This window comes from Dipodomys spectabilis, unplaced genomic scaffold (assembly GCF_019054845.1).
Source record: "Dipodomys spectabilis isolate Male_0828 unplaced genomic scaffold, ASM1905484v1 ptg000019l, whole genome shotgun sequence".
Classification (NCBI taxonomy): domain Eukaryota; kingdom Metazoa; phylum Chordata; class Mammalia; order Rodentia; family Heteromyidae; genus Dipodomys; species Dipodomys spectabilis.
Window position 1 is genome coordinate 2022839 of NW_024870696.1, and position 21234 is coordinate 2044072.

The 21234-nt window shown below is 36.0% G+C and overlaps 1 protein-coding gene across 1 annotated transcript in view; it reads left to right on the forward strand.

Moving 5' to 3' along the window:
- Hmcn1 (hemicentin 1) overlaps positions 1 to 21234 on the forward strand; it is a 432339-nt gene that overhangs the window by 330718 nt on the left and 80387 nt on the right. Inside the window, exons 56-68 of the mRNA XM_042674344.1 lie at positions 76 to 263; positions 2193 to 2289; positions 3460 to 3621; positions 4551 to 4664; positions 4776 to 4978; positions 5727 to 5808; positions 5920 to 6051; positions 6425 to 6574; positions 9184 to 9343; positions 11525 to 11649; positions 11833 to 12016; positions 12501 to 12598; positions 13738 to 14016. Coding sequence (XP_042530278.1) covers positions 76 to 263; positions 2193 to 2289; positions 3460 to 3621; positions 4551 to 4664; positions 4776 to 4978; positions 5727 to 5808; positions 5920 to 6051; positions 6425 to 6574; positions 9184 to 9343; positions 11525 to 11649; positions 11833 to 12016; positions 12501 to 12598; positions 13738 to 14016 — 1974 coding nt within the window. The remainder of the gene's footprint in view (positions 1 to 75; positions 264 to 2192; positions 2290 to 3459; positions 3622 to 4550; positions 4665 to 4775; positions 4979 to 5726; positions 5809 to 5919; positions 6052 to 6424; positions 6575 to 9183; positions 9344 to 11524; positions 11650 to 11832; positions 12017 to 12500; positions 12599 to 13737; positions 14017 to 21234) is intronic.

A 21234-nucleotide genomic window follows, 5' to 3' on the forward strand; every position in this document is an offset into this window, starting at 1 on the left:
TCATTGTAGATTTCCTAATCATTTAGGAAAGTACTTGTTTTCTATCCGTATCTCATTTTTGCAATCATTTCCTAGTGCCACCAGTTATCAAGGGAGCAAATGCTGATGTCCCGGAAGAGGTCACCGTGCTGGTGAATCATCATGCACAGATGGAATGCTCCGCCAGTGGCAGCCCAGCACCCAGGAATGCCTGGCAGAAAGACGGATTGCCCGTGCTCGAAGATGAGCACCATAAGTTTCTCTCGAATGGAAGGATTCTGCAGGTAAAATGAAAAACCTAATTTTAAATCACTACCATTGTTTGACTTGGTACTTTATTTATAGTTGTAGTTTTCCAGATTCAAAAAAATTTTAGGAGAGCCTAGGCATTTTTCTTTTTGGAGATAACTAATCATCATGAGAATATAAGATAAATTATTCTGTTTCCATTGTTAGAAATTACCATCCCAAAAGCTTTTATATGAATTCTCCCACAATTCATTTAACATACAATAACCCCTCTATGTTTATGTTGATAAATTATGTGTGATAAAAGCCATTATTATTTATTAAATAATTATTTCCATCCTCTGTCTTTAATCTAAAGGCTTCTTTAGATTAAAACTTGTTCTACATTTGCAAAGGATTAATAAGAAGAAATAATGTCAATAGAGTAGATTATTGTTCCTCATTACACTTGTCTATATTTCTTTAACCAAGTGTCCTGAACTAAGGTCAGACATGTATAGAATAGAATATAGATTGATTAGAATGCAGGTTGATTAGCTGGGCACCACTGGCTTACACCTGTAATCCTAGCTACTCAGGAGATCTGAGGCATATTACGATTCGAAGTCAGCCCAGGCAAGAAAGTCCATGAGACTCTTATCTCTAGTTAATCACAGAAAAAGTCAGAAGTGGTGCTGTGGCTCAAGTGGTAAAGCAGTAGCCTTGAGCAAAACGGAGCCCAGGGACAGTGCCCATGACTGGAGTTCAAATCCCAGGACCAGCAAAAAGTAAAATAAAAAAGAATACAACTTGATTAAATCATTACTTCAACAAAATGAACACTATTCTATTGGTAGAGAAATGTAAAGCATAACAGTGTATCCAACACAGGGCATATGTCACAGAATTTATTATACATAAAAGAATTAGGCTATCTATAAATATTAGCTAAGCATCAAGGTTATATTTGCTTGATGACCATCCATCTCTACCAAAAGACTTCAATGTTTTTGTGTCTAGGGAAGAAAGACATGTGGAGGCATAGAAATTTCTGCCTAATAAAATAAATATCCTGCTTTATTAGCTAATGCTTGCTGCATGAAACAAACAGCTCCAAAACTAAATGGCTAGAAAGGAGACGCATTATTTAGTTCCTAGGTCTGCCAGTTGGTTGCGTGATGTTTCTGGTCTCAGTGGGACTTGCTTGTGCCTGCATTGAGCTGTGGATTGAGTGTGTGACTTTGATGGGTTTTGTCTGGGCTCTTGCATGTATCTGGGCCCTCAGATGCAATAAGTGGGCTGGCTCTGCCACTCCTGATCACAGCTTCCTCAATCCACTCATGGCTTCTCCACCACGAAAGTGACAAAGTTCCAAAAGGGAGAACCAAAATGCAAAGACCTGTTTTTTTCAATGATACTCCTTTACTTCTCCACAAATCCTATTGGTCAAAATCAGTCACAAGGCCAATGCAAATTCTACATTTTCTCTACCTCATGAGGAAAAACTTTAAGGCTACAATAGAATTAAATAGATTTAGTGTAATAGCAAATAAATTCTGTAAAAAAATATATCTAGTGCTGGTGATGGTGATTTCATGGATAATTTTTATATTAATAATAAGTAGTTACATACCCCCAAAAGATTGATGTGTTAGCCCAATATGCAAGCGTATAAAGAATAATAAAACTATGATGAACAACAAGAAGTTACATTGCCAGAGGAAAAGGCAGTAGAGTGGAATCATAATCTGAATTGTTTTTTAGTCAGTGTTTACGATCCATGTGTATATTTCTGATTAGAAATTCTTTAAATGGCTTCAGCTCTAGTATGTACAAAAATTTCATCTTTTTCGTATTTTGTATTAACTAGAAAGTAAGTAAGTATGTATGTATTATATATATGTGTATATATACTGTTTATCCTTTTTAAATCACATATATTACAAATTATTAAAACTTTCTAATTGGTTCATTTTTTCCTTTAGGTTCTAAATACTCAAATAGCAGATACTGGCAGATATGTGTGCATTGCTGAGAATACTGCTGGAACTACCAAAAAATATTTTAACCTCAATGTTCATGGTAAGGGTTTTTTCATTTCTAAAACAAATGGTAGGGTATACTGTAAGAAAAAAAATCTTTTAAATTAGACACACTGGCTTTCTGTTTTTAACTTGATCAGTATGTGAAGCTTGCCTTCAATCTCCTCTTCTTTTTTCTACCATAGCTAGCAGCATTTATAAAATGCTGATCTTCTAAAGCCCATTTTTTTACCCTGTACCATTTCTTCAGTAAAAAGTAGTTACTCGAAAGAGAAATCAAAATAGAAAGTCCCAACAACTACAAGTTTTTGTGAAAGCAAAACAACATACTGTAACTCTTTATAAAAATTTGTGAAAGTTCTAATTGAAACCAGCTTTTGCCCTCAAGTGCAGAATTCATATTGAGTCACATCCCCTAGTGTCTAACATATTTCTTGAAGAAGAAAATCTCACTTTGTAGATTAAGTAATTCCTTCCGAGTCATGAACACATCTTGTCAAATTCAAGTTCCATACCAGACACTCCATAAATAATATCATGTTTGTGAAACTGGCAGTAAGATGCCTACCACAAAAGAGAAGTTTTATTTTTCTGAGATGGAGCTTCTTCCAGAATGTTAAGTTGGAATTGATGAAAAGTAGTATGTAAGTAATATGTACATTAAATTTTAGCTCATTTTAGAGATAGTTGAAATTTTTATGAAAATTACTCTTCTCAAGAGACTCATTTGACATGAAGGATGGATGTTTGTTTTTGGTGTGAGACACAAGAAGTATTAATATTCTACCATTTTATATTTATGTAACACAAATTTGAAACCTTTCCATCATTGTATTCCCAATGCTTAGCACAGTGAATAGGTAAATACCTAGTAGCTCAGTAAATATCTTTGAGGCTCTTTAATAAGTAAATCTGACCTGGACAGCAACAGATATGCTATCAAATCTCATGAGGAGGAAATTTATTGGACAATTATAATTGTCATTAGTATAAGTTTTAATCTATACATAGAATAAATATTAAAAATCAAAATGTTGATTTTTTTTTCCGATTCTACGAAACAGCACTCAGTGCTTTCTTAGGGTACAGAACTTGGATATATAGTTAGTCAATTGAGTTATCTGTTCTGGTCATATCTGATTGTAAATATATATATATATATATATATATATATATATATATATATATATATATATATATACTTTTACAGTTCCTCCAAGTGTTGTTGGTCCTAACCCTGAAAATCTCACTGTCGTGGTGAACAATTTCATCTCTTTGACCTGTGAAGTCTCTGGCTTTCCCCCTCCTGATCTCAGCTGGCTCAAGAATGAACAACCCATCAAGCCGAACACAAATGCTCTAATTGTGCCTGGTAAGCAACTTATTATTTATATTATAGGTGGGAAAAAAATCTTTCTTTTATTTTTACAAGTCACATTTCAGCTTTGTCTCTTTCCGAACTTTGTCTTATCCCATTTATTTCATCCCAGGAAATGTCTTTCTGTACTTATTTGGGAGTATTAAGGTATGACTGTACAGACTTAGGATTTTTGTGAAGCTGTTTAATAAAAGGATCTCCTCCAAAAATTTCTGAAACTTAGGAACAGAATGACTTATAATTCTGAGTATAAAGGATTACTAGCATTTTTATTATATAAATCCACTGGTTGTCTTTAAATCAACCTCAGGTTTTCTTTCCTTATTAGAAACTAGATCCCTTAATATAATGAGTACACACTAAACAAAAAAAGAAAAAGAATTACAGGAACATAAAATAAGCTCTATTGCCGAGACAAAGGGTCAAGGAGGGAGGATGGCAAACAGAGAGGCTGGGTTGGGATGAAAATGGTCAAAGTACTTTATCTACATATATGAAAATAGAACCAAGGAATGTTGAAAATGTTTAGTCATGGGCAGATGATAATGTAGAATAATAGAAGGAGTTAGTTTGATTTGGTTCCTTCCTAAGTCTTTATGGAAATGTCACAATGAACCTTACCCCCTTATATAACTGATATGTGGTAATAAAAACTAGAATCAGTAATAAAGAATCATATAAAACTGATTCGATTATTTTTATTATATAAATATATATATAGTACTGGGGTTTGAACTCAGGGCCTTGAGTTTTCTAGGCAAATGCTCTACCACATGATCCACACCTACAGCCCTAATTTTTAGTGTAAATGTTTCTATACAAATTTCACTCCATGAGAAATTATGTATTATGTCATTTCTTTTATTGATAAGGTGGTTAACAAAACAACCTTGTACTTCAGTTTACATCACATTTGCCTGCAGGTGGCCGGACTCTACAGATTATTCGGGCCAAGGTCTCCGATGGTGGTGAATATACTTGTATAGCTATCAATCAAGCTGGTGAAAGCAAGAAGAGAGTTTCCCTGACTGTTTATGGTGTGTCTTTACTCTCCTGGGAGTGTTAATTCCTATTAAAACTGACATTCAATATTACTTGAGAAACTTAACAAAAATAATAATAATCTTCTGTTCTTTTTCTCTACACAGTGCCTCCAAGCATTAAGGATCATGGCAGTGAGTTTCTCTCTGTAGTTAATGTAAGAGAGGGAACTTCAGTGTCATTGGAATGTGAGTCAAATGCTGTCCCACCCCCAGTCATTACCTGGTATAAGAATGGGCGGATGATAACAGAGTCTACTCATATGGAGATTTTAGCTGATGGACAGATGCTTCACATAAAGAAAGCTGAGGTGCATCTTTTATTTCTGTTTGAGTATCTTGGCTCCTACATGGGTTATGAAGATATCAGTGAAAGTTGTATACTCCCTTTACTACAATGAAACATGATTATCATTTGTTTGTTGTTGCTATTTTGGAAGTTGTTCATTTTGGATAATTAGGAACTCAAATTTTGTACTATGGTATTATTTCAAGCAACATTAGTTACTAAATGTGCCTGGTTTGTAAATTCTCAGGTTATTTATATAGAAAATATATACTTTGCAGTCGGGTGCTGGTGGCTCAGGCCTGTAAATCCTAGCTACTCAGGGGGCTGAGATCTGAGGATCATGGTTCAAAGCCAGCCCAGGGAAGGAAAGTCCGTGAGACTCTATCTCCAATTAACCACCAGAAAACTGGAAGTGGCACTGTGGCTCGAGTGGTAGAGTGCTTGCCTTGAGCTGAAGACCTCAGGGACAGTGCCCAGGCCCAGAGTTCAAGCTCGAGGACTGACAAAAAAAAAAAAAAATGTGTCTACTGTTTTTTTCTTTCCAATGCAGCTACAATAATATGGTACTGAATAAAAGTAGTGATAAGTGTTTAAAAATAAAAATATGCACCCAATGTTACTGAACTTACTTTCATAACAAAAAGGAAGTAAAATTGTTGAAATGGGCCATTTGAGTATAAAGATGACTGATGATTCCATTACACCTGAGCAGTATGATTGGTCATCTATAACTTAATGGAGCACATACAACTAGTATCTTTTTCTTTTAGGTATCTGACACAGGCCAGTATGTATGTAGAGCTATAAATGTAGCAGGACGGGATGATAAAAATTTCCACCTCAATGTATATGGTGAGCATCTGCCTCTAATACAACTCGTTTTTCCCCCCAGATATGCAAATGAAAGAAAGTGTCCTCAATTAGCTTAATGTGGATACATGGTTTTCTTCTGTCTTCTTACAGTGCCACCCAGTATTGAAGGGCCCGAAAGAGAAGCAGTGGTGGAGACAATCAGCAACCCAGTGACCCTGACTTGTGATGCAACAGGGATCCCACCTCCCTCCATAGCATGGCTAAAGAACCAAAAGCCTATAGGTAAATACAGCTGTGCATTCTTAGGCTTGCCTTCCTTTGTTCTTTACTCACTAAGCTTATAAACTAGCACATATTTGTTATGTTTCATTATCAGTGTGCTTAGTTCAAGAAAGCCAAAGGAACTAAAATACAAATTTACAAAACAGACCCATTGTAAAAGGATGAGTCATTGGATAAAGAGAATTAGTCCTTCTTCAAAAAGCTTCTCATTGAAAATAAAAGTACAAAAGGAAAAGCATGACATTTTTATGGCAAGTTGTGAAAATGTTAAAAATAAAAGCTTCAGGCTGTGGACACTTGTCAGAATCTAGATTCAATCCCCACCACCACAGAAACTTATTCATGTTTTATTTTGCTTTGTTTCTACCTGTAGAAAATTCAGACTCATTGGAAGTTCACATTTTGTCTGGGGGTAGCAAACTCCAAATTGCCCGATCTCAACGCTCAGATAGTGGAAACTACACATGTATTGCATCAAATATGGAGGGAAAAGCACAGAAGAATTATGTACTTTTGATCCAAGGTATGTCACATACACTATGATATATTTTCAGGTTTTGTTATAGAGTACAAAATAGTATAGATTTAAAAGGACTTTTTAGTAATTGACTCAAAATGCCTTTAGGTCACCAAATATATTGTCAATTTTTGTCCTACATTTATCTGTGAACTCTATTCTCATAAAAATGGGTATAAATGTCCAAAAAGAATAGTAGAATCAAGAAATCTCTAATATTTTTCTGTTTTAATGAACTTATTAGCTCTCTAAAATATATGGACTGAAATAGAGAATAGAGATGTTTTCCTATAGGAAGGTAATAATTTAGCAGATAATATTTAATAAATTATAGCAATTTTAAGTTATTTATTTTCAAATGGCATAATATTATTTTGAAATTAAGACTAAGTTTATTCTTATTTATATAGATTAGTAATAAAACGTACTGCCTGATTTTTGTACTATACTCTAATCACAAGTAAGAGAATAGGCAAATTTCAAATGATCAAGGTTCTTATATAATTTTATAGTGAGAGTAAAGAGCATTAATACATGAAATAAATATTTAGTTATTCATTCTATGTTCCAACATGATACTGAATACCATAGAAAGAACCTGGTTTGTGGGTTTAAAAAAATCCAGTAAACCTCTGAGTAATGACTTTTGACTTAAAACTGAAAAAGAAGTCAAACTTGAAACTAAATTGAAGTATTTTTCCCAGTTGTATTACAGTTACTACATAAAGAACCTCTCATAAATTACACATTTAATTAGGAAGATTACCTATTATATGCTCTGCTAAAGCCAACTCCAAAAAGAAAAAAAATGGAAATTAACTAAAAGGAAGGTGTATCAGGAGCTTCTTAATGATAAGCAATTCTTTGAGATTTCAGAAGCATAAAGGGAAAACTTCTATTTATACACACAACACCATGAACAGCATGTTTAATCATACTTCTGCATACAATAATGACACACATAGCAACCATAGGTTATATGGTACAACCATTGTACCAGACTTTTAATTTAGTATATCTTAAGACTGCAGAAAATGCATCTGTATAGGATAGAGTTCATTCCGTGTTGTATGTTAGATATCAATTATGGGAAGTCTCTTATTTAATATTCATATTGACTAGATTTCATTAGTACTCCCAGGTCTGAAGATGTGGCCTAATTATCATGTTCTGTGGTAGCTCTAATAGAGTAAAATGATATTTGGAGACATAATGCAGGATTGTGCTAGTCAGTGTTTAAGAACCGATTTTTTTTTTTTTTTTTTGCCAGTCTTGGGGCCTGAACTCTGGGCCTGGGCACTGTCCCTGAGCTCTTCAGCTCACGGCTAGTGCTCTATCACTTGAGCCACAGCACCACTTCCAGCTTTTTCTGCTTATGTGGTACTGAGGAATCAAACCCAGGGCCTTGTGCATGCGAGGCAAGCACTGAGCCACCTTCCTAGCCCCAAGAACGGATTCTTTAAACAAGAGATTCCTGCTTCATAGCTTCATAGCTACTTTTTTTTTTTCCAGTTGTGGTGCTTGAACTCGGCCTGGCCACTATCCCTCAGCTCTTCAGTTCAAGGCAAATGCTCTACCACCTGAGCCACAGCTCTACTTCTGGTTTTCTGAGTGGCCAAGATAAGAGTCTCACAGACTTTCCTGCCCAGGCTGGCTTTGAACTGTGATCCTCAGATCTCAGCCTCCTGTGTAGCTAGGAGTATAGGCATGAGCCACCAACACCAGGCCATAGCTACTTTTTTTTTTTTATTTGCCTCTTTCTTGGTGTAAATATACCTGCATGAAGACACTGAATGAGGAGCAGCTTGGCTCCTGGGAGCTGACAGGAGCTGTGGCTAGCACACATCTAGAATTACGCAGAATAGGAATTCAAATATGTTTCTATCTGATACAATTGTTAAGAACTTTATTATACGTTAGTCCTTGATCAGATCATTAAAGATTAAACAAAAGTATGGAATAAATACTACTTAGCAGGGAGAATGAAGGAAAATATAATCAACTTAGATACTTTCCTTGGACCTTTATTTTATGAAACATTGTCTTAAACTATCTTAATTATGTACAATCCATTGAAGACTTAATCCAAGAATAGTTCCTTTTGTTTAAGAAAGGTACCCATGGGGCTGGAAGGTGCATCAGTTGTAGAGTGCTGCCCTGGGTTTAATTCCTCAGCACCAATAAGCAGAAAAAGCTGGAAGTGGCACTATGGCTCAAGTGGTAGAGTGCTAGCCTTGAGCTGAAGAGCTGAGGGACAGCGCCCAGGCCCAGAGTTTAGGCCCCACAACTTACAAAAAAAAGAAGAAAGAGAGAAAGAAAGAGTGAAAGAGAAAGAAAGAAAGGAAGGAAGGAAGGAAGAAAGAAAGGAAGGAAGAAAGGTACCCATGATGTAAATCTGTCCTTAGTCCCTATGATAATATAATCAACTTAGAGACATACCAGGAATATTCAAATGATTTGATTCCTTTATCTTTCTAATTTGAAAGTAATTCATAAAGATAATAATCTAGGAAGAATATGATTCAGAAATGCTGCATACTATGATTCACACTCATTGGAATGTATGTCCCTAGGCCTTGTTCATAAAAGTTCTAAATATTTGTATTTCTCCAAAGTTCCTCCAAGTGTTGCTGGGGCTGAAGTTCCCAGTGAAATCAGTGTCCTTCTGGGGGAAAATGTTGAGCTGGTCTGCAGTGCCAATGGCATTCCCACCCCACTTATTCAATGGCTTAGAGATGGAAAGCCCATAGTGAATGGTGAGACAGAAAGAGTCAGGTATGTTTGGAATGTGGGTAGTTTTACTGTAAATGGTAAAGTCTTACACAATGCTTTACATTTCATATTTCACATGGACCTAGTGCCAACCCTTATTAGAATGTCGCTATCATTTCATTCATGAACTCAAAAGATCATTTTTTTGTGGAATTGGACATAAGTTCTCTTTAAAGAACGCTCAACTGTATGTTTATATGTGAATCTTACCCATTGCTGTATTATAAAATCTCCTTGGGCTGTCATTCCTTAAGCTGTTAGTTAACAATCATTGGTTATATTTCTCTAATTTGGGGATGTCTTATCAAAGTGTCTGACATAAAATAATTCTTCTTTCCTACTAAAGTCAAAGTAGCTTCATCCTAGAAAGATTTGTCAGCAATCCTAACTTTAATTTCTTGTCCTACAACATCAAACTGAATACATACCATATTGTTTGGCTCATTTAATGAGACAAAATACAGTACCATAACACAGTTCATTCCTCAAAGTGGCTTTTCCAAATTTCACTTTCAGCTGAGACTTACACTACTCACAAAGAGATAGAAAAATAAAGCTGGAGAACTTCCTGCTTCTGTCAACACCAAATTCCCTCAGGACAATCCAGAATTGTATACTACAAGATAATTTTCTCACAGTTATCCCTATCATATGCCAAATTATTATATTATTAAACATATAATATATTACTATTTACCAAATTAGTTATAAGTATAAATAGACATTAACTGAATGCATTATTAAATGTATCATCTTGAACAAGCATTTTAATTTTAATGGTTTGTAGTATTGGTAAGTGTTATTTTCTTTGGGTTCATTTTATGTTAAAATGTATCTCATATTTTTGGAGTAATCATGTTCTAGAGACATTTTAGATAACATTTCTCTTATGTTAATGTTTTGACTAACTGATAAGTATTTAATTATTATTAATAATAAGCAAATATTGGCCTTCTTCCAGAGGAAGTACTACATGTATGGGGAAATACCTGAAGATCTAAGATAATATTTGAACCTAGGAGTCTAGGTCATGTCCCTTACTTCAACATCCTAATTTGTTTATTTTTCTATAAACTTTATTGATTCTGTCTTCACTACTGCTCACTATATAGAGCAATTTATTAATAGTTTACTATTTTTTCTCGATTTTCACAGCTTACCTTTTCAGTTTGTAAAATTATTGGAATTTTAAATTTTGAAAAGCACAAATAGACCAGGACATTACTACTGGAATTTTCAATATTAGTGTTAAATTATACTACATGGGGGATGTTAAAAGTGTACTATTTTCTTCTGAGTTTGTGAAATGCTAATGAAATCACTATTGTTAGAATAATCATATATAACATGCCTCTTAAAACATAAGAAGTTATGTCTGAGAATTAATGGTGTATGAAGAGAATAAATAAGGTAATAATCAGAAGTTAGATATATTTGATTATCTAATTTCATAATTTTCATTTACTTTTGCATAATTCAAAAGAAAAACTTCAACAATTTGTAGAAAAAAATTGAAAAAATATATTCACATTTGAATTGTCACATTTAGATAAATTATCCTATTCTATTCCTTCACATTAAGGAATTATTTTGTAATTTCATTTAACTCAAACTATATTGATAACTAAGAATAGATTTTTTCCCCCCTGTATCAGGGTTTAACTTAAAGCCTTGTGCTTATTTTACTTCTTTGCTTGGCTGGAGTTCTATCACCTGAGCCGTATCTCAACTCTAGCTTTTCTGTTAGTTAATTTAGAGCTGGAGTCTAGCTGACTCTTCTGAACTGGCTTCAAACTTTGGTTCTCCAGAATCCACCACTCTGAGTAGGTAGGATACAATGTGAGCCTGTGGCTTACTAATAGAATATTCTGAAGACAAGGTGTCTTTGCCCGTAATTGGGTAGAGAGATCTTGAAGCTGAATTTCTTCCTTTTCTCCTTTTTTCCTGAAGCAGGTGATGAGTAGGAAAGATCAGAGAGCTGTTTCTGTGTAATTTTAGTTAGATGTCTGAAATCTCCATCAATTTCTCTAGCTCTGACTCTTTACCAGGCTCCCATGTACTTAATGAAATAGTTGTGAGACGCTTCTGTGATGGTATTTTTAGAGAACACAATAACGTGAAGTGAGTTTTGCAGCTATTACTGCCACATTCATCTTAGTGCCTCTTTTGTGGCCCGCTCCACAGGGTGACTGCTAGTGGCAGTACATTAAACATTTATGGAGCCCTCCCGTCTGACATGGGGAAATACACATGCGTGGCCACCAACCCTGCTGGAGAAGAAGACCGGATATTTAACCTGAATGTCTATGGTGAATATGAAATACCAATTTTTAACTGCACTAGGGGTCCACCATTGTCTGGAAGATTTAGCTTTACATCGAGTGTCACTGCCATTTCCTTCTGAATTCAAGCAGAGATTTAAGTGATTATTGTGGAAATTGTTTGAGTGCTTAATACATCCTTCTCTTTCTTGTACTTCCTGAATGACCTAGTTCCCCCCAAAATTAGAGGTAATAAGGAAGAAGCTGAGAAGCTGATGGCATTGGTAGATACTTCCATAAATATTGACTGCAGAGCCACCGGGACGCCCCCACCACAGATAAACTGGCTGAAGAATGGGCTTCCTCTGCCTCTCTCTTCCCATGTCAGACTGCTGTCTGCAGGGCAAGCTATCAGGTTAGCCTATTGAGGGTTATTTCCTAAACATTTCAAATAACTGTGAAACTTTGCCTTTATGTACACATTGTTTAAGAAATGCTTTCTTCTAAGCTTTTACTCTTGTTTAGGCCTCTCCCCCATTCAGTGTGTTTTTCATAGGGGGAAGACAAGAACTATAAAATGAAAATACTTTTAAATTCTTACTTCAAAGCTCATGTTTTAATGAATTGGTCCACACTGATTCTTTACTAGATGGTAATTGTCATCAAATATCAAATATTTGATAGTTATCAAATAGTGGCATAGTGTCACGGCATAATTGTTGTCATAAAATCAATTGCATTTAAGCTATCTCTACCTTCTACGGAGTGGTTACAAGCTTCCTTACTAATTTTTCTCAAAATAAATCACCTTCTCCAATCTGTGTACAAATCCTAATCATTTTCTGAGTATATAGTGAGTGAGATGAAGTGATGAAGCATTGGATTAAATTGTTTTGCAGGATTGTGAGAGCTCAGGTGTCCGATGTGGCTGTATATACGTGTGTGGCCTCCAACAGAGCCGGAGTGGACACCAAGCATTACAGCCTGCAGGTGATTGGTATGTCACAGAAATGCCTCAGTTAAGCCTGGTACTAAGACACAGGCTCCCCGTTAGAAATTGGTTTCCTCACTGATTTAAAAATTATACTTTCTCTCTCAAAAATAATTGGGGGAAAAGCATCTTACGGACTAGGGAAGACAATCTTCCCCTAAGGAGTCCATATTTATCAGAACTATTGTATGTCTGTCAGAAACTATCCTAGCCCAGAATTTTACACTAAATCAGATACATAGTTTCCAAAAATGGCTTTTTAATCTAGACACCAAACAAGTCTGCCATATAAACATAATAACACCATTAGTGCAGTTGTAATACTTAAATATGAACAGATATATGTATCTATGTGTGTGTGTGTGTGTGTGTGTGTGTGTGTGTGTATATATATATATATATATATATATGCAAAGAATTCAAAATATTCAACTTCTGAAGTAGAGAGACTTAGTGCTCCATATTTTCTAACCTCCCCAAAACATCTCAGAACAATTAAGCAATTGTTTGCTATATTATAATGTACGCTGAAATATAACAAACTTTTTCTAGATCATATAAGTATTGTTCTGCATGAAATAGCTGAAAAATACCACTGGAACTATTATAACCATTATTATAACAATAAAACAAATTGAAGAGACAAACTTAAGAAGTTAAAAAAAATCACCAAAATTTAAAACACATTGTATTCTCCAAGAAAACAACTGTAAGTTTTCATTGCTGGTATTAGAAAGATTAATAATTAGCACACTTAATAGATGGTTTTAGTAGAATGATCAATTCCTATATCCTCTTATAAAGTATATTTCATTGACCCTAGAAACCTTATGGAATTTTTTGTTTTTTATTGTAAAAATAGTGTACAGAGGGTTTACAGTTACATGAATAAAGTAATGAGTACATTTCTTATCAAACATTACCTCCTCCTTTGTTTTTCCCCTACCATCCCTTCCCTCTCCACCTCCCTAATTCCCCTCTCCCCCTACAAGTTGCAAAGTTTGTTTTCTACATAGTGTCTTGTCCATCTCATTGTGACCATGGGTGATCCTGTATCCTTGTTTGAGCATTTTGAAGTTCAATTTAACATATAAATTTTACATAAATATGACATACAAATTTTGCCTGTTTTATTTTCTACCTAGTACCACCAAACTTGGACAATGCAATGGGAACAGAGGAAATCACAATTGTCAGAGGTAGTTCCACCTCCATGACATGCTTTACTGATGGAACCCCAACTCCCAGTGTGTCCTGGCTCAGAGATGGCCAGCCCCTGGGGCTTGATGCTCATTTAACAGTCAACACTCAAGGAATGGTCCTTCAGCTCATCAAAGCTGAGACTGAAGATTCAGGAAGATATACCTGCATTGCCTCAAATGATGCTGGAGAAGCCAGCAAGCACTTCATCCTCAAGGTCTTAGGTATGGGAACATTCCAATAAACTCAGAACAGTGGGGAAGTCAGGAATGGTGGGGACTTCTTAAGTAAGTGTAATTCGTAGAATCATTTAGTATACGACAGAATTTGACAGAAGTATTACATTCATATTTCTGTTTTGAAATTAATCCAAGCTTATTCTCATCTGAAACACATTAAATTTAATTTGCTTTTTTTATTTGCCTGAAAAGATGAAAACTCCAACTTGTAAAAAGAATATTCATTGAAAAAAATAAGCTTATGGGTAACTTAAAAAAATGCAATTGTGAGAACTAAAAACACATTTTTTAAATTATTTCCCTTCCCCTCCCCAAATTAGAAAAATGTATATATAAGATGCAGGGTACCAGAATCAAATACAGTGAAAACAGGAGTTATATCATGGGGAAGAACATACGCAAGAAACAAAAGAAATCCCATTATAAGTACATTAAAGTACATTATAAATACAACAGCAACAGGGCTGGGAAGGTGGTTCAGTGGTAGAATGCTTACCTTGCATGCATGAGACCCTGGGTTTGATTCCTTAGCACCACATAAGCAGAAAAAGCCAGAAGTGGCACTGTAGCTCAAGTGCTAGAGTGCTAGCCTTGAGCTGAAGAGCTGAGGGACTGCACCCAGGCTCTGAGTTCAGGCCCCACTACCAATAAAAAACAAAACAAACAACAACAACAAAAAAGCAACAAAGATAAAACCTCTTGTGTCCCTATTTTGGGGTTCATTTTGCTAAGGATCATCTTATTGGTTATATGTGCATAACTTTTGATCTTTTCTACTTGTCTGGTAAGATTATCCTAAACGTACACTTGTTATTGGAAATAAGGAAAACCATGGGACCTATATAAAAACACATTTGATAATAAAAATTCTTTTATTCAAAAGGGGTATTTACACCAGTGTATGTCATCCCAAACAGTTTTAAATGGTTCAATCTGTAGATCATATTTGAAGCTGTCCTTTCAAATAGTGTAGTTTGCTTTACTTTCTTTTTCTCTTGTGTCAATGGAAGGGCTTGAACTCAGGGCCTAAGAACTTTCTTTTTAGCTTTTTTTTTTTATTGTGAAAATACCATACAGAGGAGTTACAATTACATGAGCAAGGAAATGAGTACATTTCTTATCAAGCATTATTGCCTCCTCCTTTGTTTCCCCTTCCCATTCCTTCCCAACTCCTCCCACCCTGCTCCCCCTTTGTGTCCTCCCGCCCCCCACCAAAGTTGTAAAGTTCTTTTTTTGACATAACGTCTTGTACATATCATTGTTGCAATGGGTCCACCTATATCCCTTTTTAAAAAATTTGATTTTTCATTTCCCCTCCACAAATTATACCAACATCAAATACAGTGAAAGCAGGTGTTATACCATGGGGAAGGGACATACAAAGCAACCAAGAAATCATCTTATAAATATGTTAGAAACAATTGCAAGAAAGAAAAAAACATTTGAATCCTTATCTTGAGGTTCATTTTGCCTAACATCAACCTATCTGACCTTTTCTGCTTGTCCTAGACATATACTAGTAATTGCAAACAATGGAAACCATGGGACCTATGTTTCTTTGGGCCTGGCTTACTTCACTTAATATAATTTTTTCCAAGTCTTTCCATTTCCTAACAAATGGGGCAATGTCATTCTTTCTTATGGAGGCATAGAATTCCTGTACCAGAATCAACTCCAAATGGATCAAAGACCTCAGAGTCAAAGCAGACACCCTGAAAACATTACACGATGGAATAGGAGAAACCCTAGATCTCCTTGGCACAGGCTGAAATTTTCTTAATAAAGACCCAGAAACACAACAAATCAAAGAAAGGTTGGACAAATGGGATTGCATGAAATTGCAGAGCTTCTGCATGGCAAAGGACATAGCTAGCAAGATCAATAGAAAACCCACGGATTCGGAAAAGATCTTCACTAGCCATACAACAGACAAGGGTCTTATATCTAAAATACACCTGGAACTAAAAAAATTAAATCCCCCAACAACAAATCCTCAAGGAAACAACAGCCCAATAAATAAGTGGGCTAAAAACTTAAAGAGAAACCTCTCTGAAGAGGAAACAAGGATGGCCAATAAATACGTGAAGAAATGCTCAACCTCCCTAGCCATAAAAGAAATGCAAATCAAAACAACATTGAGATACCACCTCACCCCAGTTAGAATGGCTAAAATCAAGAACTCTAATAACAACAGATGCTAGAGGGGATGTGGACAGAAGGGAACCTTACTGCATTGTTGGTAGGAGTGTAAACTTGTTCAACCACTTTGGAAAGTAGTATGGAGGTTCCTCAAAGGACTCCACATAGAGCTCCCCTATGACCCAGCAATCCCACTTTTGGGTATTTGCCTGAATGATCACAAACAAAACCATACTAAAGCTACCAGCACAACTACGTTTATTGCAGTATTATTTACCATAGCTAAGATATGGAACCAACCCAGATGCCCCTCAGTAGATGAATGGATCTTTTAGCTTTTTAATTCAGGCTGACACTCTACCACTTAAGCTACAGCTCCATTTCTGGCTTTTTGCTGGTTAATGAGAGGTAAGAGTCTCATAGACTTTCCTGCCCAGACTGGTATTGAACTGAAGTTCTTAGTTTCAACCTCCTGAGTTGCTAGGGATTACAGGCACAAGCCACTGATGGCTAGCTTTATTTACTCTTGTGTACCTTTAAGGTAAATATTGTATGTATTCCAACTTTTCACATAAACAAATAGCATAAAGAAAAATCACACCTTTTCCTTGAAGCAAAAATTCTGACCTTGGAAGGAAAAGGAAGGTGAATGCTATTTCAGTAATCAAGACCAAGACTTTTTTTTTAGTTCTCTTCCTCTATTTTGATGTAGGAGAGGGGCCAGGCTTTTCTCATAGCACAGAAATTCATACTATAGAGAATAGCAAAAGTTTTCGGGCAAGTGTTTAGCACCAGAGTCTACCGTTTTAACAATTTTATTTTTATTGTAAAGGTAGTGTACAGAAGGGTCATAGTTACATAAGTCAGGTATTAAGTACATTTCTTTTTGAACAGTGTCACCCCTTCCTGCATTTTCTCCCAGACTTTTTCCTCCATTGCCCACTCCTTCCCTAAGTCGTACGGTTCATTTCCAATATAGTGTCTAGTGAGTATCACTGCTGAATTGGTTCTTCAGATAGACTTATATACAAGACAAAAGGTACAGAAATCAAAACCAGTAACAAAAGGGGAAAAAAAAACAGAAAAAAAGAACCGCAAACAGTAAAATAAAAAGCTTCTTTTTTTTATTGTGAAAATACTATACAGAGGGGTTACAATTACATGGGCAAGATAATGAGTACATTTCTTATCAAGCATTGTAGCCTCCTCCTTTGTTTCCCCTTCCCATGCTCCCCCCGCCCCCACTCAATCCTCCCCGCTACCCCCCCCCTCTGCCTGCACCAAAGTTGTAAAGTTCATTTTTTGACATAACAACTTGTACATTGATTCTACTTCTTGTAGTTCATTTCAATAAGCATCATTTTATATGAGCATATGCACATAGCTATTGAGTCCTTGTGATCCTCTCCTAAGAATATCCACCTTTGTTCTCACTGTGTGAATATTTAGAGTCCTGTTTAAGCTATCATGTCCAAATGTAATTTTTTGTCTTTTACTATCCATTGGGTTTACTTACAGATGTATAGGCACATTCCATGGAACCTATGTTTCTTTGGATCTGCCTTTCTTCACTTAAGAGCTGCTTCCTCAGAGTACTTGTTTATATAACATTGAAACTCTGCTGCATTCCTAGTTAAGCTTTATGGTGGCAAAGGCAGTGTGCACATTGCTTATTGTTGTGCCCTAGTAGGTAGACTGACATCTGATTTGTTAGAGACTGGTGATGTTTATTTGCTGGGCTGAATTTAACACTGAAGGAGATACTTTTGAACTGCAGTAATGGGTACTGTAATTATTGAGGGAGGCCAGACAGTATCTAAATAAAATAAGTGAAATACTCTGGTCTCTGATACTTCAGAGAATGGAGGTGGTGCTCATAGAGGAAATTCTGTAGGATAATCAGAGGCAAAAGAGAAAAGAAAATGTCTGGAAGGGGTGGGATGAGGGTTAGTAGCAAATATAGATGTATCAATTTACAGAGTATTGGTAACATAGATGTTGTATGGTTATCTTATGCCTGATTACTCATATATTAAATATTAATTACTAAATATGCCTAAGTACTGGGCATGTTCTTAACCATTATTGAACAAAGCATTAAGAATGCTTACTATATGGCAGATCCTTAAACACATCAGAGAATAAAAAGGACAAAAACACCATCCTATAGGTCCTTCATCTGGGGGAAGCAAAGGTACTGAACAAGTAATTACTCTGAGTTGTGATGAGGATTGTGTGGTTAATAGAACATTCTGGGTGTTGGTAACCTCAAGATTTAGATCCCCTTAAGGATAAGTGTGAGTTCTGGAGGGTGGAATTCTGGAAATGAGTAGAGAGTTAGAGACTCTTGCCTGTGTCTTTCACCTAGAGATGATCAAGCTTCAGCTGTCAGTTTGTACAAATGTAAAAGGAATGTGAAAGGAAAGAGGTATGAGACACTAGATGTGCTAACTGCAAAAATCCTGGAAAGTATTTTAAATAGTTCAGGCCTCGTTAAAAGGCAAAGAGGATCCTGAGCAAGAATGAAAAGGGAGAGAGAGAAAGAGAGAGACAGAGAGAGAGAGAGACAGAGAGAGAAAGGAGAGAGAGAGATGTACTACGAAGCTCTGAAAATATATATAGAAGTCTTAGCTACTATATCTATATCTATACTATATCTACGGAGAAGGAAGAGGGAAGAGCATAGGATGTCCTTTGAAAATACAGCACCAAAAGTCACTGGCCAGGGCATCACTGAAAGAAATGAAGGAGATAACCAACCATGATACTATTCCAGTAGTGTACAAAGAACAGCGTTCCCAGTTGAAGAGTGTATAGGAATAATACTTCTTCGAAAACAGATTTCAAAGCTGGCACAACAGAAAGATGAGAAGTTTCCGCATCTGTTGAAAATTAATTCCACTGCACTCTTAAAAGCTCTTTGCATAGAACAGTGCTACTACTCAGAATGCAAATGTCTTAACTTGGGGAGCTGCCATTCACAGCTTAATTCTACCCACGTGGTGGGAGGTGTCCTGGTGTATTAGTGGTTGTGAAAATGCACAATGTGATTGGGAGAGCCAAAACAAGAAAGAGCATTATACAAAATAAAACTAGGGAAGTTGGGGGGGGGGGGGGGAGGGAGGGGGAAGGGGTTGACAGGATCTAGGCAATTGGGCTTGCTGACCACATGAAAAATTTGTTTTTTCATCCCATAATGTGAAATCATCATGGAATAACATGTGTAGATCTGTATCTGGAAAAGACTATTCTGTTTCAAAGTGGAAGGCACTTCAGAGAAGAGAAAGAATGAGTTCTATTAGGAATTGTGTTTGGTTGTTCAGAGTAGTTTAAATATGGTGGCTTAAACAAAGAACCTTTTGTTATTATGGTGTTGGGGGAATCTAACGCAGGGTCTTGTGCATGCTAAGCAAGTTTTGTACCACTGAGCTACATCCTTGGCCTGAACAACTTTTTTGTTTGTCTCACTGAGAAAGATACATAAAGTTTGGCTGTTGTAGCACTGGTTTAGCAGTTCAGATATTTCAGTTCTCTTGCATCATGGTCAATGATCGTGCTGTGTGCTCTACCTGAACAACAAAGCAGGGAAAACAGGAAGGGCCTATGGCTTTGGTGTAGCATCTTTACAGACTTTCTTAGAAGCGCTACAAAAAACACATCTCATTAGTCAACAAATTCAAGTACCATCCTATCTATGAGAAATTTTCCAAATGGGGAATTTTCTGGTAAGTGTCTATATCTGTTCTATTTTGCAATTAAAGTTTATACATTACCACTGCAATTTACTACAGCTGATAATATGATCATAAAAATCTGCCTCCTAAAATTTTCGGATAGTTCTCCTTTTCCATTCTGGAAAAAGATACGTATTAACTCTGTTGGCTGTTTCTGACAATGAAAGAATTCGAATTTCTTAATTATCATCATGCTTTTTTGTGTATGGTGCTGGATTTGAATTCAGGGCTTCTTGTTTGCCAAGCAGACATTCTACCAGTGGCATCACATTCCTAGCTTTTTTGTTTTTTTCTTTAGTTAAGTTTCAAATAGGAGTCTCACATTTATGCCCAGGCTGCCCTGAACCTTGATTCTCCTGACTAAAACATGATTAGTACCTATAGAATAAGTACACTTGCATCATGGCTTCCAAAGTTTCTATGACATAGACTTTATCTTTGTAACATTGTCTCCTATTAATATGTTTCAAATGACCTAAACTTCAAATTAGGCTATCACCCTCCTCCTTCAACAGGCCTGGTCCATCTCTGTTCTTCACAATGCTACCACTCCCTATTGGGGTTATATGAATATCATTAAGTTTATGTTTACAAAACCACAAATGCTTTCTTGATGCTTTAGGTTAATGGTAAAGTGTCTACATCTTTCAATTCCAGATTGTGTTCTACCACTTCATAACACTTGTCTACTCTTCCACTTGGCTATAGTCAATTCTTCATTATTTACTACATTTCAATTACTATGAATATAAAGATTAATTAGACCTTGCCTCCATCCACAAGTTTATCATTGAGAGTTTTAAAACAACAGTAGTAACAACAATATTGTCCCTCTTGGTTCAAATCCCAATTTCTGGATCTTGCATGTGGTAATGGCAAATTATTTTATCTTATGGTTGCCATAGGTCTTAAACTTGGGCCAGAGTAGTATCCTACCCTCTGAGGACCCTTGAATTTCCAGTCTAGTTCTGTTTTGAGCCCTACATTCAGAAAGGCAATAATCATATAAACATCTGTATTTGGACATTTAAAAGCATTTCCAAGTCAGTATGTTCAGCCTAAGTCTGTTTTACTCAGAATCTGGTACATTTCCTGTATCTCCTGAATCATGTGATAGATCTGACAATCAGCAGTCACTAAGAGTCATTCTTTTTAACTTTTCCATCATTCTCCTAAGTCCAGATCCATAAGCAAGACCCAATACTTTTACCTGCAATCATTTCTAAAATATGTGTTTTTCTTTTACCTCTATCACTTCAATATGAGCTACAGCACTATTTATTTGGCCTCTCTTTCTTCCTGACCTCTTCTTTCTTTCTCATTAAAAGAT